The 20238-nt window shown below is 40.7% G+C and overlaps 1 protein-coding gene across 3 annotated transcripts in view; it reads left to right on the forward strand.

The window, feature by feature from the left end:
• LOC136877208 (sodium/hydrogen exchanger 9B2) overlaps positions 1-20238 on the forward strand; it is a 186316-nt gene that overhangs the window by 113473 nt on the left and 52605 nt on the right. For all 3 annotated transcript variants that reach the window (XM_068228763.1, XM_068228761.1, XM_068228762.1), the window contains one exon: positions 11938-12102. In XM_068228763.1, the coding sequence (XP_068084864.1) occupies positions 11938-12102 (165 nt within the window). The remainder of the gene's footprint in view (positions 1-11937; positions 12103-20238) is intronic.

Consider the following 20238-nt stretch of genomic DNA (forward strand, 5'->3'; position numbering starts at 1 on the left):
CCGGTCTCTGCGTCAGCCCTGGTATGGAATACATGCCCACCAACCCGTTGATCGCAGGGACCAGCCTCGCCACGTGAGAACTGATCTTATTTCTCACCTACACCTGCTGACAATGTATTCCTTACCTACCATGTGTGCCAAGCCAGCTTGGCGGAAACCGGACCCATCACATGGCTTGTCACACACTTCCGCTATATACGTCACACCTTCTCTGTTCATTGTCAGCTCACTACCTTCCCTCTTCTTTTTCTTTTCTTGCCGTGCAGACATGCTAAAGCCTAGCTTCTTTGGGTTGGGTCAAGCCCCAACCCGTCCCTCTTCCCTTGATACGCCACCTTCTCCTCTCTCGCACTATTCCCGCCCACTACATCTCACCTTCTTGAACTTAAGACTTAAACATCAACAATTTTTTTTTTCACTTACATACAAACAGACAGTTTCCATTCCAAGTCCATCAGTTCACTCAGTCTTCACAATCTACAACACCACACTTGCCTCAAACCGTTGGACTTAATTTTTATACTTCCAACATTTTCTCCTTAACTACAGTCCCCCTTAATCTATCTAAATTACTATTACACATTAAACTTAATACATAAACATCAAGAATCCCTCAATTTTACACCCTTCATCAAGGCATCTACACCATTTAATTTTTTTTTTTTTTTACCTTTCATAATTTCCATACTGCCAACATTTTCTCCTTAACTACATTCCCACTTAATCTATCTCAATTCTATCACATATACCTTCTTTATACTTCTTCCTCACAAACAATCCCCTTTTTTTTTTTTTTCACTCCTCATTTACACACCAACAGACAGTACTCCATTCCAAGTCCATTAGTTCACTCAGTCAACTCGCTTTTTTTTTTTTACTAAGCTTTACACTACCCTCAAACCTACTCAACCTCCCCTTTTCTCAACGCTTACCTAATTTTCTCAGGCTTTCCCTTTGCCCCAGGCGGATCACCTTTCCACAGGGCAAGGTGCTCTCCCCCTTTCCCCTAACACTAAAGCCCCCTCTTCTGATATCATGATTACCATGATACCCTTCCCGCATTTGCTCAGGGCGGATATCCATTCCTCTGAGCAGAATGCCTTCCCCCTTTCTCCCTCAGCACAAACCACATTATCTGCACAACCCCTGTTACTCCCTCAATTTCTTTATAAATATAGCTCTGGCCACATTTAAGAATTTCGTTATATTCGTTCCTTTCTCCCACTCTCTACATAACCAAGATGTTATCTTATAGCTTTCCCCTACCATATGCAGCTCCTTCTTACTTAGTAGTTTGATCTTTATCTCCGCCAAAGGTCGGCATTGATTAAAAATATGCAGGTCCTCCCACTTCTCTCCACATAACACACATCTATCCCTATTCTCACTACCTACCCATCCCCTATTCCTCGGAACACCCAATAACCACCAATACAAACCTCTCTTATCCCTTCTACCCTCAAACTCCGTTTTCGGGTTTATTACTTCCACCAATTTATTTAAAACTGATAAAGAGACTCTCTCTCTACATTCCCCTATTAAGCTCTGTCTTTCCATATCTAGTAGTCTTCCCTTTATCCTTTCCCATACCCATTTATTCCTACCATCCCCCCAGACCTCTCCATATACCCCCAATCCAATCTTTTGTAACCATTTTTTGCACTTATTCACCCAGTAACCTTCATTCGTCATACCTTTCTGAAAATTAAACGTTTCTTGTACTAACGCCCCACCCTTCCCTTCCTCCAATCTAATCCAGTACTTGAACACCCTCTTAGCTATTTCAACCTCTATCGATTCTTTACAGACTAATCTGGCCCCGGCATTGGCTGTACAATTCGGTAGGTCCATCATGATCTTGCTAAATTTTGCCACCACCTGGTTTAGTTCACTCCTATCTTCCTCCATTCCCCATACTTCAACCCCAAATAGCATTTTGCCCATTACCAGTGATTTAAACACCATTTTCTGAATTTTGTATTTAACGTCTGGAAATTTCTTTTCTAATGCCCCTACTACCGCAAGCGCTCCTCTTCCTTTAAGTTTTGCCTTCTTACACTGATTTTTCCAAGAAGCATTCTTACTAATTATTACACCTAGGTACTCAATTTTTCCCCCTGGTTTAATTTCTTCCTGCTCCAGCCTCCAGACTTCCTTATTCTTTCTCCCACCCCTTTTCCTACACACCAATATCTGAGTCTTTCTTACATTTACTCTGAGAGACCATTTCCTAGTATATTCAACTACCTTGTCCAACCCTTTTTGCAAACCATTTGCCGTCAAAGCCAAAATCAATAGGTCATCCGCGAATAGCAACCCTGGAACCTCCATTTTCCCTACCCAAGGGCAATGCCATGCGTCTCCACCATGACCCTCTAAAATAGTATTTATAAATAATATAAATAATATCAGGGATAGCTTACATCCCTGTCTCACCCCGCTTTTCGATTCAAAACACTTACTCAACCTTCCATCCTGCAATTTAATCATCACAAACACTTCCTCATAAATAGTTTCAATTGCCACCCTCATTTTTTTCGACATTCCAACCTCCCCTAATCTCAAAAATAGCGCCTCCCTACTGACCGTATCAAAGGCTTTTTCTAAGTCAATCGCTGCTATAAATAATTTACGCCCTGCTATCCTCACATACTTTGTAATCAAAGTGTCCAGAATCCAAACATTATCAACTGTATTACATCCTTTCCTAAATCCATTTTGGAACTCAGATATCCTACCGTACTGTTCCGCCCAATTTGTTATCCTATTCGCCAAAACCCCTGTGTACACCTTTGACAGCGAGTCTAGGAGTGTAATTCCTCTATAGTTGTTTGGATCACTACTAGCTCCTTTATTTTTATAAATAGGGCATAATACCCCCATCCTCCATTCTCTAGGAAATTTCCCTGTTTCCAGCAACCTATTAAAGAATTTCACAATCCCTCTCAACATCGGTTCATTTGCCCCTACCTCTTTCCATACACTATTGGAAATACCATTCACACCTCCTGCAGCCTTGGGTCTAGCATTTTTTAATACTGTAATTACCTCCTGCCTTGTTATCTCCCCATCCAATATTGTAATGCCTACTTCCAGTTCCCTTCCAATTTGTGACTTGTCTATTTCTCTACCCAATTTCCTCTCCCCTTCTAAAAGCCTTTTAAAATGCCTAACCCACTCGTTTTCTCCTATTTTATCTCCCTTCCCCTCCGGTTTCGTTCTTCTGATCTTGTTTATTGACTCCCAAATCCTCTCAAATTTCTTCTCTCTGCAATATATATTTATTTTTTCAGCTTCCGCCTCCTTCCATCCTCTCTTCTTCTCATTCAATACCTCTTTATATTCCCTTCTCAATTTACAATATTCCTTCCTTTTTTCTTGCGTACCCTCCTTCCTAAACTCGGCTAGGGCTCTCATTACAACCTCACGTTTTCTCCTACAGTCTTCATCAAACCATCCATTCATTTTATTCTTTTTTCCCTCTACCCTTCTCCTCACTTTCTTCCCCACCCTCCATACAGGGAGTTCAATTAATTTTAACACGTTATCCATATCATTCCCTTCTACCGCCCTTTCAATTCCTACCCTTAATACATCTCCCTCCTCTTTCAAATGCCGTCTTAATTTCTCTTTGGTATTATCATCCCATACATACTTCCATCCTCCATTCCTATACCTCTCCTTACTTTCCTCCATCTTTCCCTTCTCATCAGCAACCAAAGTTCTCAATTTTATTTTGATAGGCATATGTTCTGTCAACCCATATTCTAACACCTCAAAACTTATTATTCTCCTTAACGCTATCTCTGAGCTTATTCCTATGTCCACCACACTCCCTCCATTTGTTGTAATATACGTCAAATCACCCACACTATCCCCCTTCATCCACCCATTTAAAATAAATAAATGTTCTAGAGCACATAACTCTAATAACCTTTCTCCATAACTATTTACAACATTATCCTTGCTCTTCCTTTGCAGTATCCCGTCTACTTTTACTTCTTTCCCGTATACCGGTACTCTATTGCTCACTCTCGCATTCCAATCCCCCAATAAAATCATCCCATCTTCTACATACATTCCTTTGTGTTTATTTCTTCAATCAGTTCGTCAAAAAAATGTTTATTTGCATACACTGAATCGCTCAGATGGTTATAAAGCAGTGCCAGACAAATTTCTTCCGCTGCCCCCTTCCCTATTTTTACTCTCAACCACACTACCCCTTCTACCCTAGTCTGTAACGTCTCCACCCATTCAGCTATCTCATTCCTTATTAAAACTACTATGCCCCCTGGGTTTCGGCACCTCTTCCCTATTTTTTCCCTTAACACGTTAACTACTTTATAACCGTCCCATGTAATTTCAACCCCCTTCCCTAACCACGTCTCTACTAGAGCAATAATCTCAAAATCTTTCACTAAATCCACAATTTCCTTATTCCCTAACTTCCCCATCAACCCCTCAATATTCAGCATCCCTATCACCATATCTAGTTATTTATTTCCTCCCCCTCCCTCCCTATACTTCTGCATTTCACCACTTCCCCCCTTACTTCTCGTGATTCTTCCTTTTGGCTCCACCCCATCCCTCTCTTTCTTCTCACCCCCATCCTTCCCCTTTTCCGTGCCAGAGCCTTTTTTCCCACCCCATAGATCTTTTAAACTTAAGGATCTCGCCTTATTTAACGCCTGCTTTCTCTCCAGGTTTATTTCTGCATTATTCCTATTTGGGGAGGTTAAGTCACTACCCTGACTCCTTTCCCTTCCCGTCACCTCTTCACTACCTGTATCCACTTCACTTCGGTCTAGTGTCCTACTTGTTGATTCACTCCTTCCTGGGCTGTTCTGACTCACCAAGGACTCTGCTGTCTTCGCTACCTGCCCGCTGACACCGCAGTCCCCTCTTCTCTCTTCCTTCTCCGTACTGATGTCGCCCTGCTCTCGATTTCTGCAACTCATTTCCTCCTCACATTTTTCCATCCTCAGCAGTTCCTCCTGTGTCCACGATCGCGACCAATTTCTGCCTGAAGTAACCAGACACCTCCCCACTATCTTGACTCGCAATCCCTCCGCTCTAGCACGCCACATATGCCGCTTATAGACCTCCAACCGCATCCTATCTTCTTTCTCTATCTCAGCCTTCAAATAAATGTTCGATCCTTTCAAATTTCCAGCATTCCTCAGAAGTATATCAGCCATCAGGGTTGATATTAATCTTAACTTCACCGGCCTATGTCCCTTGTTCCTTCCCACTCTATATATATCATCTATATCAACTTCAGAAAAGTTTATCTTCATTTTGTTCGAAACTATGTCCACCACTTTCAATACTAATTCCACTTTTGATTCTGTTCCTTCCTCAGGTACACCATACACAAACACATTTTTTCTTGCCGATTCGTTCCTCGCTAACCTCACTTCTCTCTTCATTGCTGTTAATTCCTCTTCCAGTACCACCACCTTCTTTTTCAAGCTCTCTACCTCATCTTCTATCTCCGCTAACTTGTCATTTACACCTCCAATTTCTTCTTTTATAAAACTTTTTAAGTCCTTCATCTCCTTCATTTGGGTTGCCTGGTGTTCCTGCATCATTTCCTTAATTTCTTCTCCTTTGCTTGCTTCCTTCACCACTCTCTTGATCTCTTCAAGCTCCTCCCAGCCGAACGGTCCCTGGTTTGGACCCGGATTCTTTTCTATACCTCCTACCACCAGCAGCGTCGCAATAACCGTCGCACACAACATAATCTCCAACAGTCCTTTATAACCACTAATTTCTCTTCCTCTCTCAACTCCACCTTCCTTCCAACACTGCCTTGCACCATGCCATCTTCCAATTCTTAGCCTGTATTGCTGTATCGTTATTCCCATATTGCGCACCTCAGCTCATTCACACGTCTGCACTTCCCGATGTCTCGCTCGTAACTGGCTAATGTTATCAATACCATATACTGTATTAATTGAGACTTATAACAGTATTTCTAGTGAAAGTATAATCTGCCACCTGGGTGACAGCACTAAAGATAATCTCTCATCCTCAAGGGTCAGTGGTACACTCCTGTTTCTATTGTAAAAAAGGTCGAATCACATGAAATTTTCGAGCATGATGTACTATGGTATGATATATGATAATTACCTTCCTGAAAGCTGCAGGTAACAGCTAAATCTGTTCTCAGGATTGTTGGTTTGCAGCTTCCCTGTTGGTACATGGTAGTACTGCTGAAAATGTCAGTCATTAGTGTGCCATGGCTCAAATTAAGAGTTCTGCAACTGTTAACCCATGATCACAAATTTGAAAGAAAAGTGAGGTGTCATTGCCATAACTGAAATTTACTTCCAGAGGATTCCTGTGCAAAGTAAATTTTACAAATTTCTTACAACCATACATCATCATCTTCAAGCTCCAGTTTCCCAGGTGTGGAGTACAAGCGCTTGCTACTTCTGTTCCTCTATATCTCTATATCTTCCCACTTGGCATTCCTCTTGCTGACCTCTGATTTCACTGCCTCTATCCATCAATTCCTTGGCCTCTCCCTTTCACTTCTCTGTCAGAATGATTCCTTGCTGTTCTCGCTCTGTCCATTGTCATAACATGTCCAAACCGTTGTAGCTTGCCTCTTCCTAAAAGCTCGATAACAGGCATTTTGATGCCAGCCTCCTTTCTATTTGCTTAATTTCTAATCTTGTCCTTCCTGGTCTTTTGGTTCATTGTTCTGGTGAATTTCATTTCTGTTGACTGGATTTTACTATTTGCCTTGTTATGCAGGGTACATGTTTCAAGTCCATATGTGAGAAATGGAATGAAGTAGGTATGAAACATGGTCATTTTTGCTTTCTGGGGTATTTTATCATCCCAGAGTAGGTTTCTCACTTTAAAATGAAATTGAGAAGATTTCTGAGTCCTGTTAAGTATTTCTTTTAATGTGTTATCTTTTGAAGTGATTCTTCCAAGGTAGCCTATTTGAAGTTAGAACCAGACTGCAATAGACTTCCCTCCAAGAAATAGTTTGAATCTGTACCTTTACTGTTGATAGTCATTTAAAGAGCTTTTGTTTTAGTCCACATTCTTTAAATTGCTATTTCTGCACACGTGGGGAACTCCTAAGAAACACGCGGCACCACCAGATCAGATCCCTCATTGTCGAAGAACTAAGAAAGAAGGGATTCAATGTACATGAGGAGATACACGGACTGGCCATAAACAGTAGTTCGCAGAGAATTGATATCATAGCCTTTAAAGACAGCAGCTCTCAAGGATTCATATTAGATCCAACTGTCAGATTCGAGCACCATAGCGGTCAGCCAGAGGAGGTTAATCTTGAAGAGATTAACAAATACAAATACACTATCCCTTACTACAAATCTAAATACCACCTTCAGGAAATAGAAATAATGGTCGAGTTCGCGGTACCGTACCTTGTCATTTCGTCGCCACATGGAAGCGCTTCCAACTTCCAATGAAGTTCATCCCTGAAATTGCGACCCTCGTCCTCAGAGGCTCCATCAAAATCCTGAGACACCACCTCTACAGCTATGGCTCTGGAATGCCACATTAATTATACTGTTCCTTTATACACTGACTGACAGAGCAAATGCAACACCAAGAAGGAGTGGTCAGAACTTTATGCCAATTGCAGGGTAGACTGACGTCACTGAGGTATGCTCATGATGTGAAATGCGCCGCTGTGCTGCGCACGTAGCGAACGATAAATGGGACACGGCGTTGGCGAATGGCCCACTTCGTATCGTGATTTCTCAGCCGACAGTCATTGTAGAACGTGTTGTCGTGTGCCACAGGACACGTGTATAGCTAAGAATGCCAGGCCGCCGTCAACGGAGGCATTTTCAGCAGACAGACGACTTTACGAGGGGTATGATGGTCGGGCTGAGAAGGGCAGGTTGGTCGCTTCGTCAAATCGCAGCCGATACCCATAGGGATGTGTCCACGGTGCCGCGCCTGTGGCGAAGATGGTTGGCGCAGGGACATGTGGCACGTGCGAGGGGTCCAGGCGCAGCCCGAGTGACGTCAGCACGCGAGGATCGGCGCATCCACCGCCAAGCGGTGGCAGCCCCGCACGCCACGTCAACCGCCATTTTTCAGCATGTGCAAGACACCCTGGCTGTTCCAATATCGACCAGAACAATTTCCCGTCGATTGGTTGAAGGAGGCCTGCACTCCCGGCGTCCGCTCAGAAGACTACCATTGACTCCACAGCATAGACGTGCACGCCTGGCATGGTGCCGGGCTAGAGCGACTTGGATGAGGGAATGGCGGAATGTCGTGTTCTCCGATGAGTCACGCTTCTGTTCTGTCAGTGATAGTCACCGTAGACGAGTGTGGCGTCGGCGTGGAGAAAGGTCAAATCCGGCAGTAACTGTGGAGCGCCCTACCGCTAGACAACGCGGCATCATGGTTTGGGGCGCTATTGCGTATGATTCCACGTCACCTCTAGTGCGTATTCAAGGCACGTTAAATGCCCACTGCTACGTGCAGCATGTGCTGCGGCCGGTGGCACTCCCGTACCTTTAGGGGCTGCCCAATGCTCTGTTTCAGCAGGATAATGCCCGCCCACACACTGCTCGCATCTCCCAACAGGCTCTACAAGGTGTACAGATGCTTACGTGGCCAGCGTACTCTCCGGATCTCTCACCAATCGAACAAGTGTGGGATCTCATTGGACGCCGTTTGCAAACTCTGCCCCAGCCTCGTATGGACGACCAACTGTGGCAAATGGTTGACAGAGAATGGAGAACCATCCCTCAGGACACCATCCGCACTCTTATTGACTCTGTACCTCGACGTGTTTCTGCGTGCATCGCCGCTCGCGGTGGTCCTACATCCTACTGAGTCGATGCCGTGCGCATTGTGTAACCTGCATATCGGTTTGAAATAAACATCAATTATTTCTCCGTGCCGTCTCTGTTTTTTCCCCAACTTTCATCCCTTTCGAACCACTCCTTCTTGGTGTTGCATTTGCTCTGTCAGTCAGTGTATATATAAAATAAGTGTTTTGCCTGTGCGTTGCTGAGAATTTGAAAAGAATGGTATTTCTCTATCTGTCATGTCCACAGTAACAAGGAAATGCATTTTTTTACTTTTCCATAATGTCTGTCTGTCTGTCTGTCTGTCTGTCTGTACACGCATCAATAGAAAACGGCTGAAGAGAATTTAATGAAAATCGGTATGTAATGTCGGGTGATGAACCACTGCAATCTAGGCTACAAATGATTTTATTCACGTTGAGTGAAATGGTAGTTTAGGGGAAGGCCTGAAATGTAATTCTCAAATACGTTATTTATGTTATTAGTGGTCGTATCGATAAATACTACATAACTAACATAACTTTATTTATGTCGTAAGTTAGTAGTAGTTATGTAAGAAGTTATTAATTTTCCGATCACTTATGTCTTATACATTGTTACCGTACCGCATATGATTAGAGATACAATATACATGAATGAGGATTTTTGTTACTAAGTCCATATCAGCGCCGGGTCACAAGAAAATGGGTAAACAGAATTTAGTGAAAATCGGTATGTAAAATCTGAGAATAAGGAACTACAGTCTACGATATAAATGATTTTGTAAGACACCCTAATATCACAGAGTTGAAAGAAAACTAATGTGAAGGCCTGCAATATAGAAAGCTCATAAACTTTATCAACAATAACATTACATTGACCATTGTTTGTTGTGATGTGCTTTTTGTCTTCTGATTTCTCTCATCCCTGATAGATAGGATTACTGCAGCGTACCGAGGTTTTTTTAATTTGCTTGACGTTGCACCGACACAGGTAGGTCTTATGGTGACGATAGGATAGGAAATGAATAGTGGTGTGAAGGAAGCAGCCTTGGCTTTAAGGTACAGCCTGGTGTGACTGGTGTGAAAATGGGAAACCACGGAATACCATCTTCAGGGTTGCCGGCAGTGGGGTCGAATCCACTATCTCCTGGATGCAAGCTCACAGCGGCGCGCCCCTAACCACACGGGCAACATGCCTGGTCGTACCGACTGTAACAGTCTGCCTGTATATTGGCAGGAAGAAGCTGGGGAGTAAGATAACTTTCTTCTTTAGCATGCCATTCCTCTGGTTCATACATTTTCGGATATATCTGGTACGTAACATACTGGTTCATCATAGCATTGCAGCTATTCAATCCCTACTTTGAAGCACTGATTGGAATGAGTAGTGTGCATATTTAACGGAATAATGACAGAGGAGTGTTCACGGCAGTCTGCGACCTGGTTATTCCAGCTCTGGAGCTGTGGACTCTTAGATTGGCACTGTAGTACTGTTCGTTGAAAGTGAGAAAGTGTGCGGTTTTTCATTTGATCGAGTATTTTATATGATAATATTGCTTTCAATCGTTACATTCCTACTGACGTTTTTGTAATGACCTATGTTGAATTCAGTTAGGAAAACCACCAAGTCAATCTTTCTGAGAATCCCATAGCAAAGCACGGGTACATCAGCTAGTATATATATATATAATTCGCTGGGGCCATCAAGGACCACGTTAGGTCTTGTTGCATTTGACACTGAAGTTGGCCTTCTTTAGAGCCCAAATTTCCCTCATTCTTTGTGAGTGGGCCTGCTTACGCTCCTCTGTCCAAGGGGCACCAGGTCTTCTCTTCGGTTGCTCGTTTCGGTTTAGCCCGTTCGTCAATATTTTCTTGCGGAAGCGATCTTTGTTAAGGGCGTCTTCAGCTGAGAAATAAAATACCACTGTGAAAAAAAAAGCTGGTCCCTTGCCAGGGTTACGGCGAAGACTGGTAAATGACCAGAAGTCGGAAAACATCTTGAGGCAACCTCTAGGGCTAACAACCCTAGTTGTAAAAGGATGGGTACTCGTCCAAAACAAAGTCAAGTCAAGAAGCATGATGGCACAATGTTTCAAGAAACATACCCCAGGGGGTAAATCTTTGGATAAATCCCTTGTATTGAACGCCACGATGCAAGAGTCTCGTTCGGATTCTGGGGGAGACTCAACATCATGCAAAAGACGAGTCGGAGCGTCTCGTGTACCCCGAAGAGTCAAAAACTCAGGCCAAAATCCAAAACAATATTACTATTATTATTATTATATTATTATTAATACATGGACTTGGGATATTCAAATAACCAAAGCTTCTTATAGCTTCTTCCGCTGAGCATTTTTCAGTATTTTGGCTGACGGAGATATTTCATAGATTCACTACACTTTATGTTGTTTGTTTATTCATTGTAAAAATGTGCGCACGCAGGCAGGAATGAAGTTTTAAAAAGGTCACGGTACGTTATTGTGAATTGCTTTGTCTAGGTTTCAAAAGCAACATCGACAGTAGTAACCATGATCATTCTTCCAGAGTAAATCGCTACGCCAGTCGGTAGCATCCACTCTGCTCACATTCCTAAACGATTAGGTAAAAGTCATTTTTCCATTTAAAAATAAAGTTCCAGGTTCCTGCTAATTTTGTTTGATTGTGTCACAAGTTGCATCAGTCTTAAAAGTACAAGATTAACATAATAAGTACAATATAAAAATGAAATATGTAGCTGGTGCTATAAATAGTCTCATCATAATGATAGTACAGAGAATTTGCATTAAATATTACTTTGTAACCAGTATTTTGCCACATCATAACTTCAGGTTTTGCCGTTATGAAGTCCTTCATTGTACATTTGGCAGCCGGTAATTTCAAATAGCCATCTTGCTACCAATGGCGGATAGTGGTGGCATTATATCGAGGTGCTACTTTTGTAAGGAATATCTGTTCGTTACTCATTTTGGGTGATAACCGAGGGTGGCGCAATAATCCCCTCATTCCTCAGCATGTATAATAGTTTGTTCGTATGTTGGAGGGGATCAGTTTAATTTCACCTGTTGTATCCATTGGCTTGTTGAACTTGTCAGTAGAAGCATAGATTCTCTGATGTGTTATTTCATTTCTTGTTCTAGTCCTTGGTGGTTCCTGTGCGAGCTTTCATGGTCGGTGCCGGTGGACTGTTTGCTGTGCTGGGGAGTCAGATTGTGGGTTTCTCTGGAGCTGGGCCTTTAGCTTGCATCACTGCAGCATTTGTTGGATGTTCTGGATGGAAGATGCTTGGCTGGTCTAATTCCTATGTGAGTATCTGAACACCCATCATTAGAGGGATCTGTTTTTCACAAAATCATGATATTTTTGAGAATTTTTGCAAATTTGGCTCAAAACACAGAGCTATTTTACCTTTAAGTAAAATAGCGAATCACTCTTTGATCCAAGAAGCAAAATGCTTCTGGCATCATACACAAGGGGGATAGGGTCATCCTCCACATCAGCAGGCCGGTGTGAAGGAGAGCTCACGGGGTATAACGTGGAAGCCATGCCTAGCATCTTAGGCAGAGAAATGGCCAAGATGGTGGATGAGGCAACCCATCCTCTCTGGAGAAAATTACAAGAGGAAACCACTGCCTTGTGGAGAAGAGGGATCTTCAAAGGCTAAGGGAGTAAACCCCGAAAGAAAATCCTCAGATGCGTTAGGCTTAACAGGTCAGCAGATGAGTAAATTTGTACTGGCCTTCAACTACAATACAAGACTCGCATGGAAGTTTAAAAATGGAAATGGAAATTATAAGTCTCCGACTACAGTTGCACAGTACGATGGTAATCCTGATGTTAGTGTAAGTGTTAGATCAGAGAACAAAATCCGATTTGGAACAATAAATATTTTAACAATGAATGGGAAGGAAAATGAATTGATTGACCTAATGGAGAGACAAAAACTTGACATTCTAAGATTAAGTGAGCTAAAATGGAAACGGAAAGGAATGAAGAAACTAAGAAAGGGGTACGCCTTGTACTGGATGGGTAAGAGTCAAGAGAAAAGAAATGGACTGGAATTTGTAGTGAATAACAATGTTGAACCAATAGCTGAAGTTGAGTATGTAAATGAAAGAATTATAATAATGCACATACATGTAAAGAAGGAACTACTGAAAATAGTACAAATGTATGCTCCACAGACAGGATGTAGTGTGGGAGAAAAAGGAGAGTTCCTCAATGAACTGGAAACACATATTGTTGGAGATGGGATCATGATAATGGGAGATCTGAATGCTCATGTGGGAACTGATAGAATGGGATATGAGAATGTTTTGGGCCCACATGGGTATGGCAATAGAAATGAAGATGGAGAGAAACTGTTGGACTTTTGTATCAGAAATAACCTGATAATAAAGAACACATGGTTCATGAAGAGGAATAGCCATAAGATCAGCCGATATAGTTGGGATGGACAGTATGGAACACTCATCGATTTTATAATAACAGACCGAGAATGGGGAAGATATGTCATGAATACAAAAGTAATCCCCAGTGAAAGTATGGAAGGTGATCATAGATTATTGATTGTGGAATTAAAACAAGTAAAATTCCCTCAGATTGTATTGAAGAAGAAACTAAAGCTCAAGATTTAGGAATTGGAGGAGAATGATAAAAGAATGGCATTCCAAGATTGTATAAAAAGGAAGTTGCCTAACACGGAAATACGAAGTGGAGAAGAAGAGTGGGACAATTTGAGACAGACATTTGTGGAAGCAGCAATTGAGGTCTGCAGTAAAACAAAAGCAAACATTAAGGGAAAGGAGACATGGTGGTGGACAGACAAAATAAAAAAGGATATAAAAGAAAGGAACAAGGTGAAGAAAGAAATAGATAAGGAAAAGCAAAAAACATATCAGAGGGATGAGAATAAGATAGAAAGGTTACATGTGGAATACAAAAGATTGAAACTACAAGTAAAGAGGGGTATCAAGGAAGAAAAGGAGAAATGTTGGGGAAAGTTTACGAACAAAATTGAGCAAGATATTTGAGGAAATCAGAAACTATTATACAGAGTAATAAAATCGAAAAGAATAAATCAAGAAAAAATCAAGGCATTAGAGAGAGAAGATGGATCCATAGTACATGATGAAAAGGGTCTTCAGAAGGTAATGGTAAAGTATTTTGAAAAACTTTATAATGAGGATGACTGCTCAGGGGAAGGAGGAGATAAGAAAATGGAAATAATAGACGGAGAAAAAGAAGAAAACCCGATAACATGGTTGAAACTTGAAAGGGCAGTGAAAGCATTGACCAAACGTAAAAGAAGTGGAAAAGACTAATTTTATGCCGATATGATTAAGGCAGCAGGAAGCATTGGACTACGGTGGCTATACAGAGTCCGGAAGGATGAAAGGGATACCTAAAGATTGGCAACAAGGAAGCATTGTACCACTGTTCAAAAAAGTAAATAGGAAGAAATCTGAAAATTATAGAGGTATAACCCTATTATCACGAGCTAAAAATAATGGAGAAATGATGATGATGCTTGTTATTTAAAGGCGCCTAACATCTAGGTCATTGGCACCTATTGGTACAAAATGAGACAAAATATAACGACAAATTAAAAGTCCAAAATCCTCCACTGACCAGAATTCAAAACGTGAGGAGGAAGAATGAATGAATGAATGGATGGATATGAATTTAAAACTATCAGTGGGTCGACCCACAGTGCCTCACATTCGCAGAAACTGACATGAAACAATAGTATTACTGACCAAGGGACTGGTTCTGTAGCGCAATACTAAATCGATGATGCTTGTAGTCTAAATGGACCCAAAATCCAAGTCATCGCCCCCTCATAATGGTACTTATCGCTAGGAAGGTAGAACCATGGTATTTATCATGTTGCGGTACTAATCAAAAGTAGCGTAGACTCGTGGTATTCCACACATGATGGTACTACTCACAGGTAATGCACGTGTAATGCAGACCTGTAGTGTTTCGCACATTGCAGTGGCATTTATAGGCAACGCAAAGCTATGGTGTTCATCACGTACATGGTGTACTAATCGTAGGCAAGCCAGAACCATGGTGTCACTCATATAGTGGTACTAATCATAGGCGAGCCAGAACCATGGTGTCGCTCATATAGTGGGTACTAATCATAGGCGAGCCAGAACCATGGTGTTGCTCCTAAAGTGATACTAATCACAGGCACTGTAGAAGCCGGCAACGCACTCTGTTGCTACTAATCACACATCTGTTTTGTACCTAACATAGTGCTATTACGCGCAAGTAAAAGCGATCCATGTTGTTCCCCGCGTGGTGGTACTAATTACAAGTAGTTTCATAGTTCTAATACAATCATCCCTTGGTTGCCCCTTTTAGTTGCCTGTTATGACAGGCAGGGGATGACATAGATATTGATTCCCATAGGGAACCTGAAATATTTGTCCCGAATGAGTAAAGACGGGATACCGTGGGTGTATTTTTCGTCGGCATCCCCCACCCACAGGGGGTTGTGTGTTTGGTCCGTGAGAGGTATTTTATTTTTCTCAAGTCCGCTGGCAAATCGGTTAGGACTCCCCTATCTGCCACCTGGGACGAGTCACGTGGAAGTATCACCTCTCCTCCTGCTATGCCAGCGTAATAGGTTCATGGAATAATGGAGAAAGTCATAGACAAAAGACTGAGGGATATAATAGAAACACAGTTAGAGTAAGAATAGACCGAATAGATGAACGATAATGGAAAAACATCTGGAAAGGAACAAGGAAATCATCTTCCTATTTTTGGATTTGGAAAAAGCTTATGAAACAGTTAAGAGAAAACTTGGGAATGCCTACTGAAAAGGAATATACCAAAATCATTAATTAACAAGATAAAAATGTTGTATCATGAGAGTAAAAGCAGTGTACAAGTGGGGAGTGGTGACTGAAACATTTTATACAAGCATACTGTCACCATTATTGTTTATTATATTGATGGATGAAATCATAAAACGTGTAAAACAGAGTATCAGTATTGTACCAGGAAAAGTTGTTAGGAAAAGGGGCATGAGAATGGTCTTAGGGAGTGTTCAGTTCTTAGGAGTCGGTACAGAGAAACGAGTTGGCAGTGGGGAATAATAGATGTTATTTTGCAAAAGATTTTATTTAACTTGCATGAGGCATATATAAATAACTCCTTTACTATTTCACAATTTAAATCAGAAATTAACTTTCTTCTGTTGGATTTACTGTTGCATGTTTTAAGCAGTGTTCTGAATCCTAGTGAGCATTTGCAATGGGTGAAAATTGAAAATAAATTAATCTTTTTCATTAACTTCATACAATTCATGAAATAAAAAATGCTTCATAATTTCTTAGTCTTTCTAAAATAATCACTTGAAATTCCTAAAGTCTTTCTAGATTTATCACTTTAAATTCGTAAAGTCTCTCTAAAATTAGCACTGGAAATTTTTAAAGTCTTTTTAGAAATAGCACTTGGAAAGAGAAAATATAAAGTTACTTTTTCATGAAGTCTAGTATGACTTTGTAGTTTACTAGTACTATTTAACACTTTGAAATTATGTAAACAACTTCAAACTGATAATGAAAGTTTGTTGAAAATAAAGTAATGCCTTTACAGTTTAATTTTCGGATAAAAGTTTGTTGTCAAATGCACTCATATCTCCTGAATAATCTTGATGCTAGAACTGGTGAATGCGGCTCAGCGGACAGCATTTGGAACTCCGTTGATGTTGTGATGTCCACCATAGCACCACGTACCATCTCCCACAATGACCCATGTTTAATCCCATGCTGTACCACGTCAATTCCCACGTCGTATCAGGTGTCAGGTTGATATGAGGAGTAAAGACCCGGTCAATATTTCTGGTGTCACTTAGTAAATTGTGCTGACACGAGAAAGTTCAATTGACTGTTTAAATTATGAGTGTCGAAATAGCACGATTTGATTAAGTGAAAATTGTTAAATCACTAGTAAACTGTACTTAGAATCACAGTTCGAATCACAGTCTATAGTAGGTTCGTTCCAACATGAGTCCCTGACCGTCCAACGCATGCACAGTTGAGAGAAAGCGTTCCAACACACACCAAACCAATCCCGGACTGATGCATGTACTCAAATGCGGCGTTCCAACATACCTCAAACTGCAGTTACTGACCGCCAGAACTTGTCCGAGGCCTGTGGCATGAACCGGTAGTATGGACGTGCGCAATGGAACACATGCGCGAGAGAGGAAACTCACTGGACAGAGCACGTACGTTTCCACTCCTGTTCTTTTCCTTGTTCTTCTCCCATGTGGTTTGTTAACTTGCCATAACCTCTAAGCGGTAATAATTATTTCTAAATCTGTTAATGTACTTGTGAATTGAGGAGTAGAAATAATAAATTAGTAATAATTAGTAAATAACGAATTAATAAATACGAAATAAAAATTGAAAGGTACGGGGATTTCGTTGAATCGTCATCCAGTGGAGATGAGTTGGATATGCAGTTATCCGCGCCAAGGAAGCGAGAAAATTATTTGCGTAAGTTTTATTGTTGCTAGTGGAATTCTCGAGGTTCTTTCTAATCGCGTCATTTGTATTTCACCGTCCAAACTCAGTAGCGATTATTATAATTGTTGTTTTTCCTAATGGTAGAAAATGACAGGGTCACGGCCACATAAAAATTAATTAGTTATTTAAAACTTGTAGGTAATCCTGGTACATTAAAACGGAAACCTGCTTACCACTTGTTCCACTGCTTTCCTCTCACTCTAGTGGGGTCTGGGAGTGAACTATGTTGTACATGTTGTGGAGGGATGTATTTGCTATTATGTGTTTCTCCATTGGTTGGTTGGTTGGTTGGTTGGTTGGTTGGTTGGCACTAAGTTGTGTGTCACGTATTGAGACGAACACCCAGTTCCCGCGTTCGTGGAATTAACTGGACCTGGCCACGAATTGGACCCGCGACTTCTATGAAAGGAAGGTTGTGACAATGACCTTTGATAATAGTGAATTATGATGATAAATAATAAAGAACGTGCAAGTGTATTTATTTTATACCTAGCGAGTTGGGCATGCAGCTGTGAGCTTGCTTTCAGGAGATAGTGGGTTCGAACCCCACTGTTGGCAGCCATGAAGATGGTTTTCTGTGGTTTCCTCATTTTTACACCAAGCAAATGCTGGGGCTGTACCTTAATTAAGACAACAGTCACTTCCTTCCCACTCCTAGCCCTTTCCTATCCCATCGTCGCCATGACCTATCTGTATTGGTGTGACGTAAAGCAGCTTGTAAATTTATTTTTAAGTTTGTAGTTTGAGATTTACGATGCCTAACAAAAATGTGACAATATCAGCAGTTCCCTTACACAGCATTTTCTGCTGAGTGTTGGGAGCCGAAAGCGTTTATTTGCATCCTCAACCATAATCTCCTTTAATATCGTTCAGTATCTCACTATATTTCCTTAATAGCAAATATTTAGATATGTATAAACATTTATGTTTCATCCAAGTTCTTTTATCAAATACTATAACATTTCTTTGATCCAGTTTACTTAAATCATAGTTCCTTAACAGTGAAATATAGGCCTAAGGCTTTGAGGCAGATATCCCTCCCTAACCAATTAAAACAAATATAAACCATGTGTGTGTATTTCATTCTTTATTAATTTTTTAAAATACTTGTTGTACCATGTTCTATATGTATATTGAATTTCATCAGTATTTCAGTAATTTACCCTTTCCTTTTTCTCACAAATCTACATACGACTAAACAGGGCAAGGTAATACGTGCTAAACTCTTTGTTTACACGTCAGATGGCTGTCCAGGAAGTGTTCCAACACGATCAAGTTCGGGACCAGCCGCTGACCAATCCCAAACTGGCGCATGCGCACAGGGCGATGCATGAACCCGCCAGTGACCATCAGAAACTCGTGTGTTGGAACGAACCTGGTGTATAGTTCAAAATAAGAAGCACAGTACAGAACAAACACAGTTTGAAATAATTAATTATGACTTTGATTAAAATAAAAGCACAGTTCGAAGTAGTTATGGTTTTGAAGCACAGTTCAAAATAAACATAGTTTGGAAAATTCTACATTTAGAACACAGTTCAAGACAAAGTTTATAAAAAAATCGTCCTATTTACACATGTAAATAATGTCACTGTCTTTCCAAAGCTCACTGTATTTGGTTTCAATTAAAACACGAAGGCTAATGATTATCTTGTTATAAAGTGCAAATTCAGTTCACTCAGCACACACATTTGAATGTTCCTAATCATTCGTTACACAAAATTAAGGAGATAATATAATATGCGTTATTCAATCTCTTATAAAATAATCTTAATATTTACGTGGTTATCTACTATAACTGTTCAGAATAAGTCAACTTTGAGTCAATATAAAACAATGTTAGATAAAGTTGTTCACTTTCTGTCACAAAATGCTAAGTTCAGAAATCTCAAAAATATTCCAAGTTCCAACCTATTACTGTCAAATGTTAAAGTTCGTCTTGACACACGCTGGAATTTTATAAGTTCCGAAGCACTGTAAATTTTGACAAGTATGACGATTAGTTCAACATAACACGCGACAAAGTTACATTGAGTTGCAATTTGTAACTGCCTATACCTCTCCAGTGTCCGTCCTTTTATACTGAAAGTCGAGATTGGCTGCTTGTACCTCGTGGAAAAATGTGATTTCTTCTCAACTCAATATCTCAAATTTTAACACGGTGATGTTTAAATAATGGGCTTCACTATGATGTAGTTTACTTTTCTGTATCTTAAAGGGTTTAGGAGACACAAAAAAGCTTCTAGTACATTCTAGATGATTAGGTCAGCTTCACGTGATGATTGTGTCATCCCCCATGCTTCCAGCCGGTGACGTAGCTATCTCACTCTCTCGCTTGCAGCTCCATGCCATCCTGTTACCTTGCGTGTTCCACTCAAGTGCTCGCGCCGTCTCATTGCAAATACTTTTCTAGGCCTATAGGCTTTCCTGGTACAGTAATGTTGAAGTGAATGCTTTGGTATTTGCAGATGATGTGGTGATTTGGGGGAAGGGAGAAAAGTAAGTACAAAGAAGACTGGACATTTGGAATGAAAATCTGAAGGATTTTGGAATGGTAATTAGTAAAAAGAAAACTGTAGTCATGCACTGTGGAAAAGAGAAAAAAGAGAAGCCAAGTGAACATAGACTGAGAACAGTTAGAGAATGTAGAGCAGTTTAGATATCTGGGTAGCATTATTTATTTATTTGTTTATTTATTTACATAGTTTACGCCCACATTGGAACACTTAAATCAAACCCAAATACATTTACGTTAACAAAGAATTAACTGAAGATTTAGCTTGCATCATCTTCTTCCTTTCCCGAAACCTCTTCATTCTGGCTGACCTGGAGATATGACATATTGTTTGTGTTGTACAGTTTTTAATGACAATCTTATTTGTTTGTTCTTGA

The sequence above is a fragment of the Anabrus simplex genome, chromosome 7 (genome assembly GCF_040414725.1).
Source record: "Anabrus simplex isolate iqAnaSimp1 chromosome 7, ASM4041472v1, whole genome shotgun sequence".
Classification (NCBI taxonomy): Eukaryota; Metazoa; Arthropoda; class Insecta; order Orthoptera; family Tettigoniidae; genus Anabrus; species Anabrus simplex.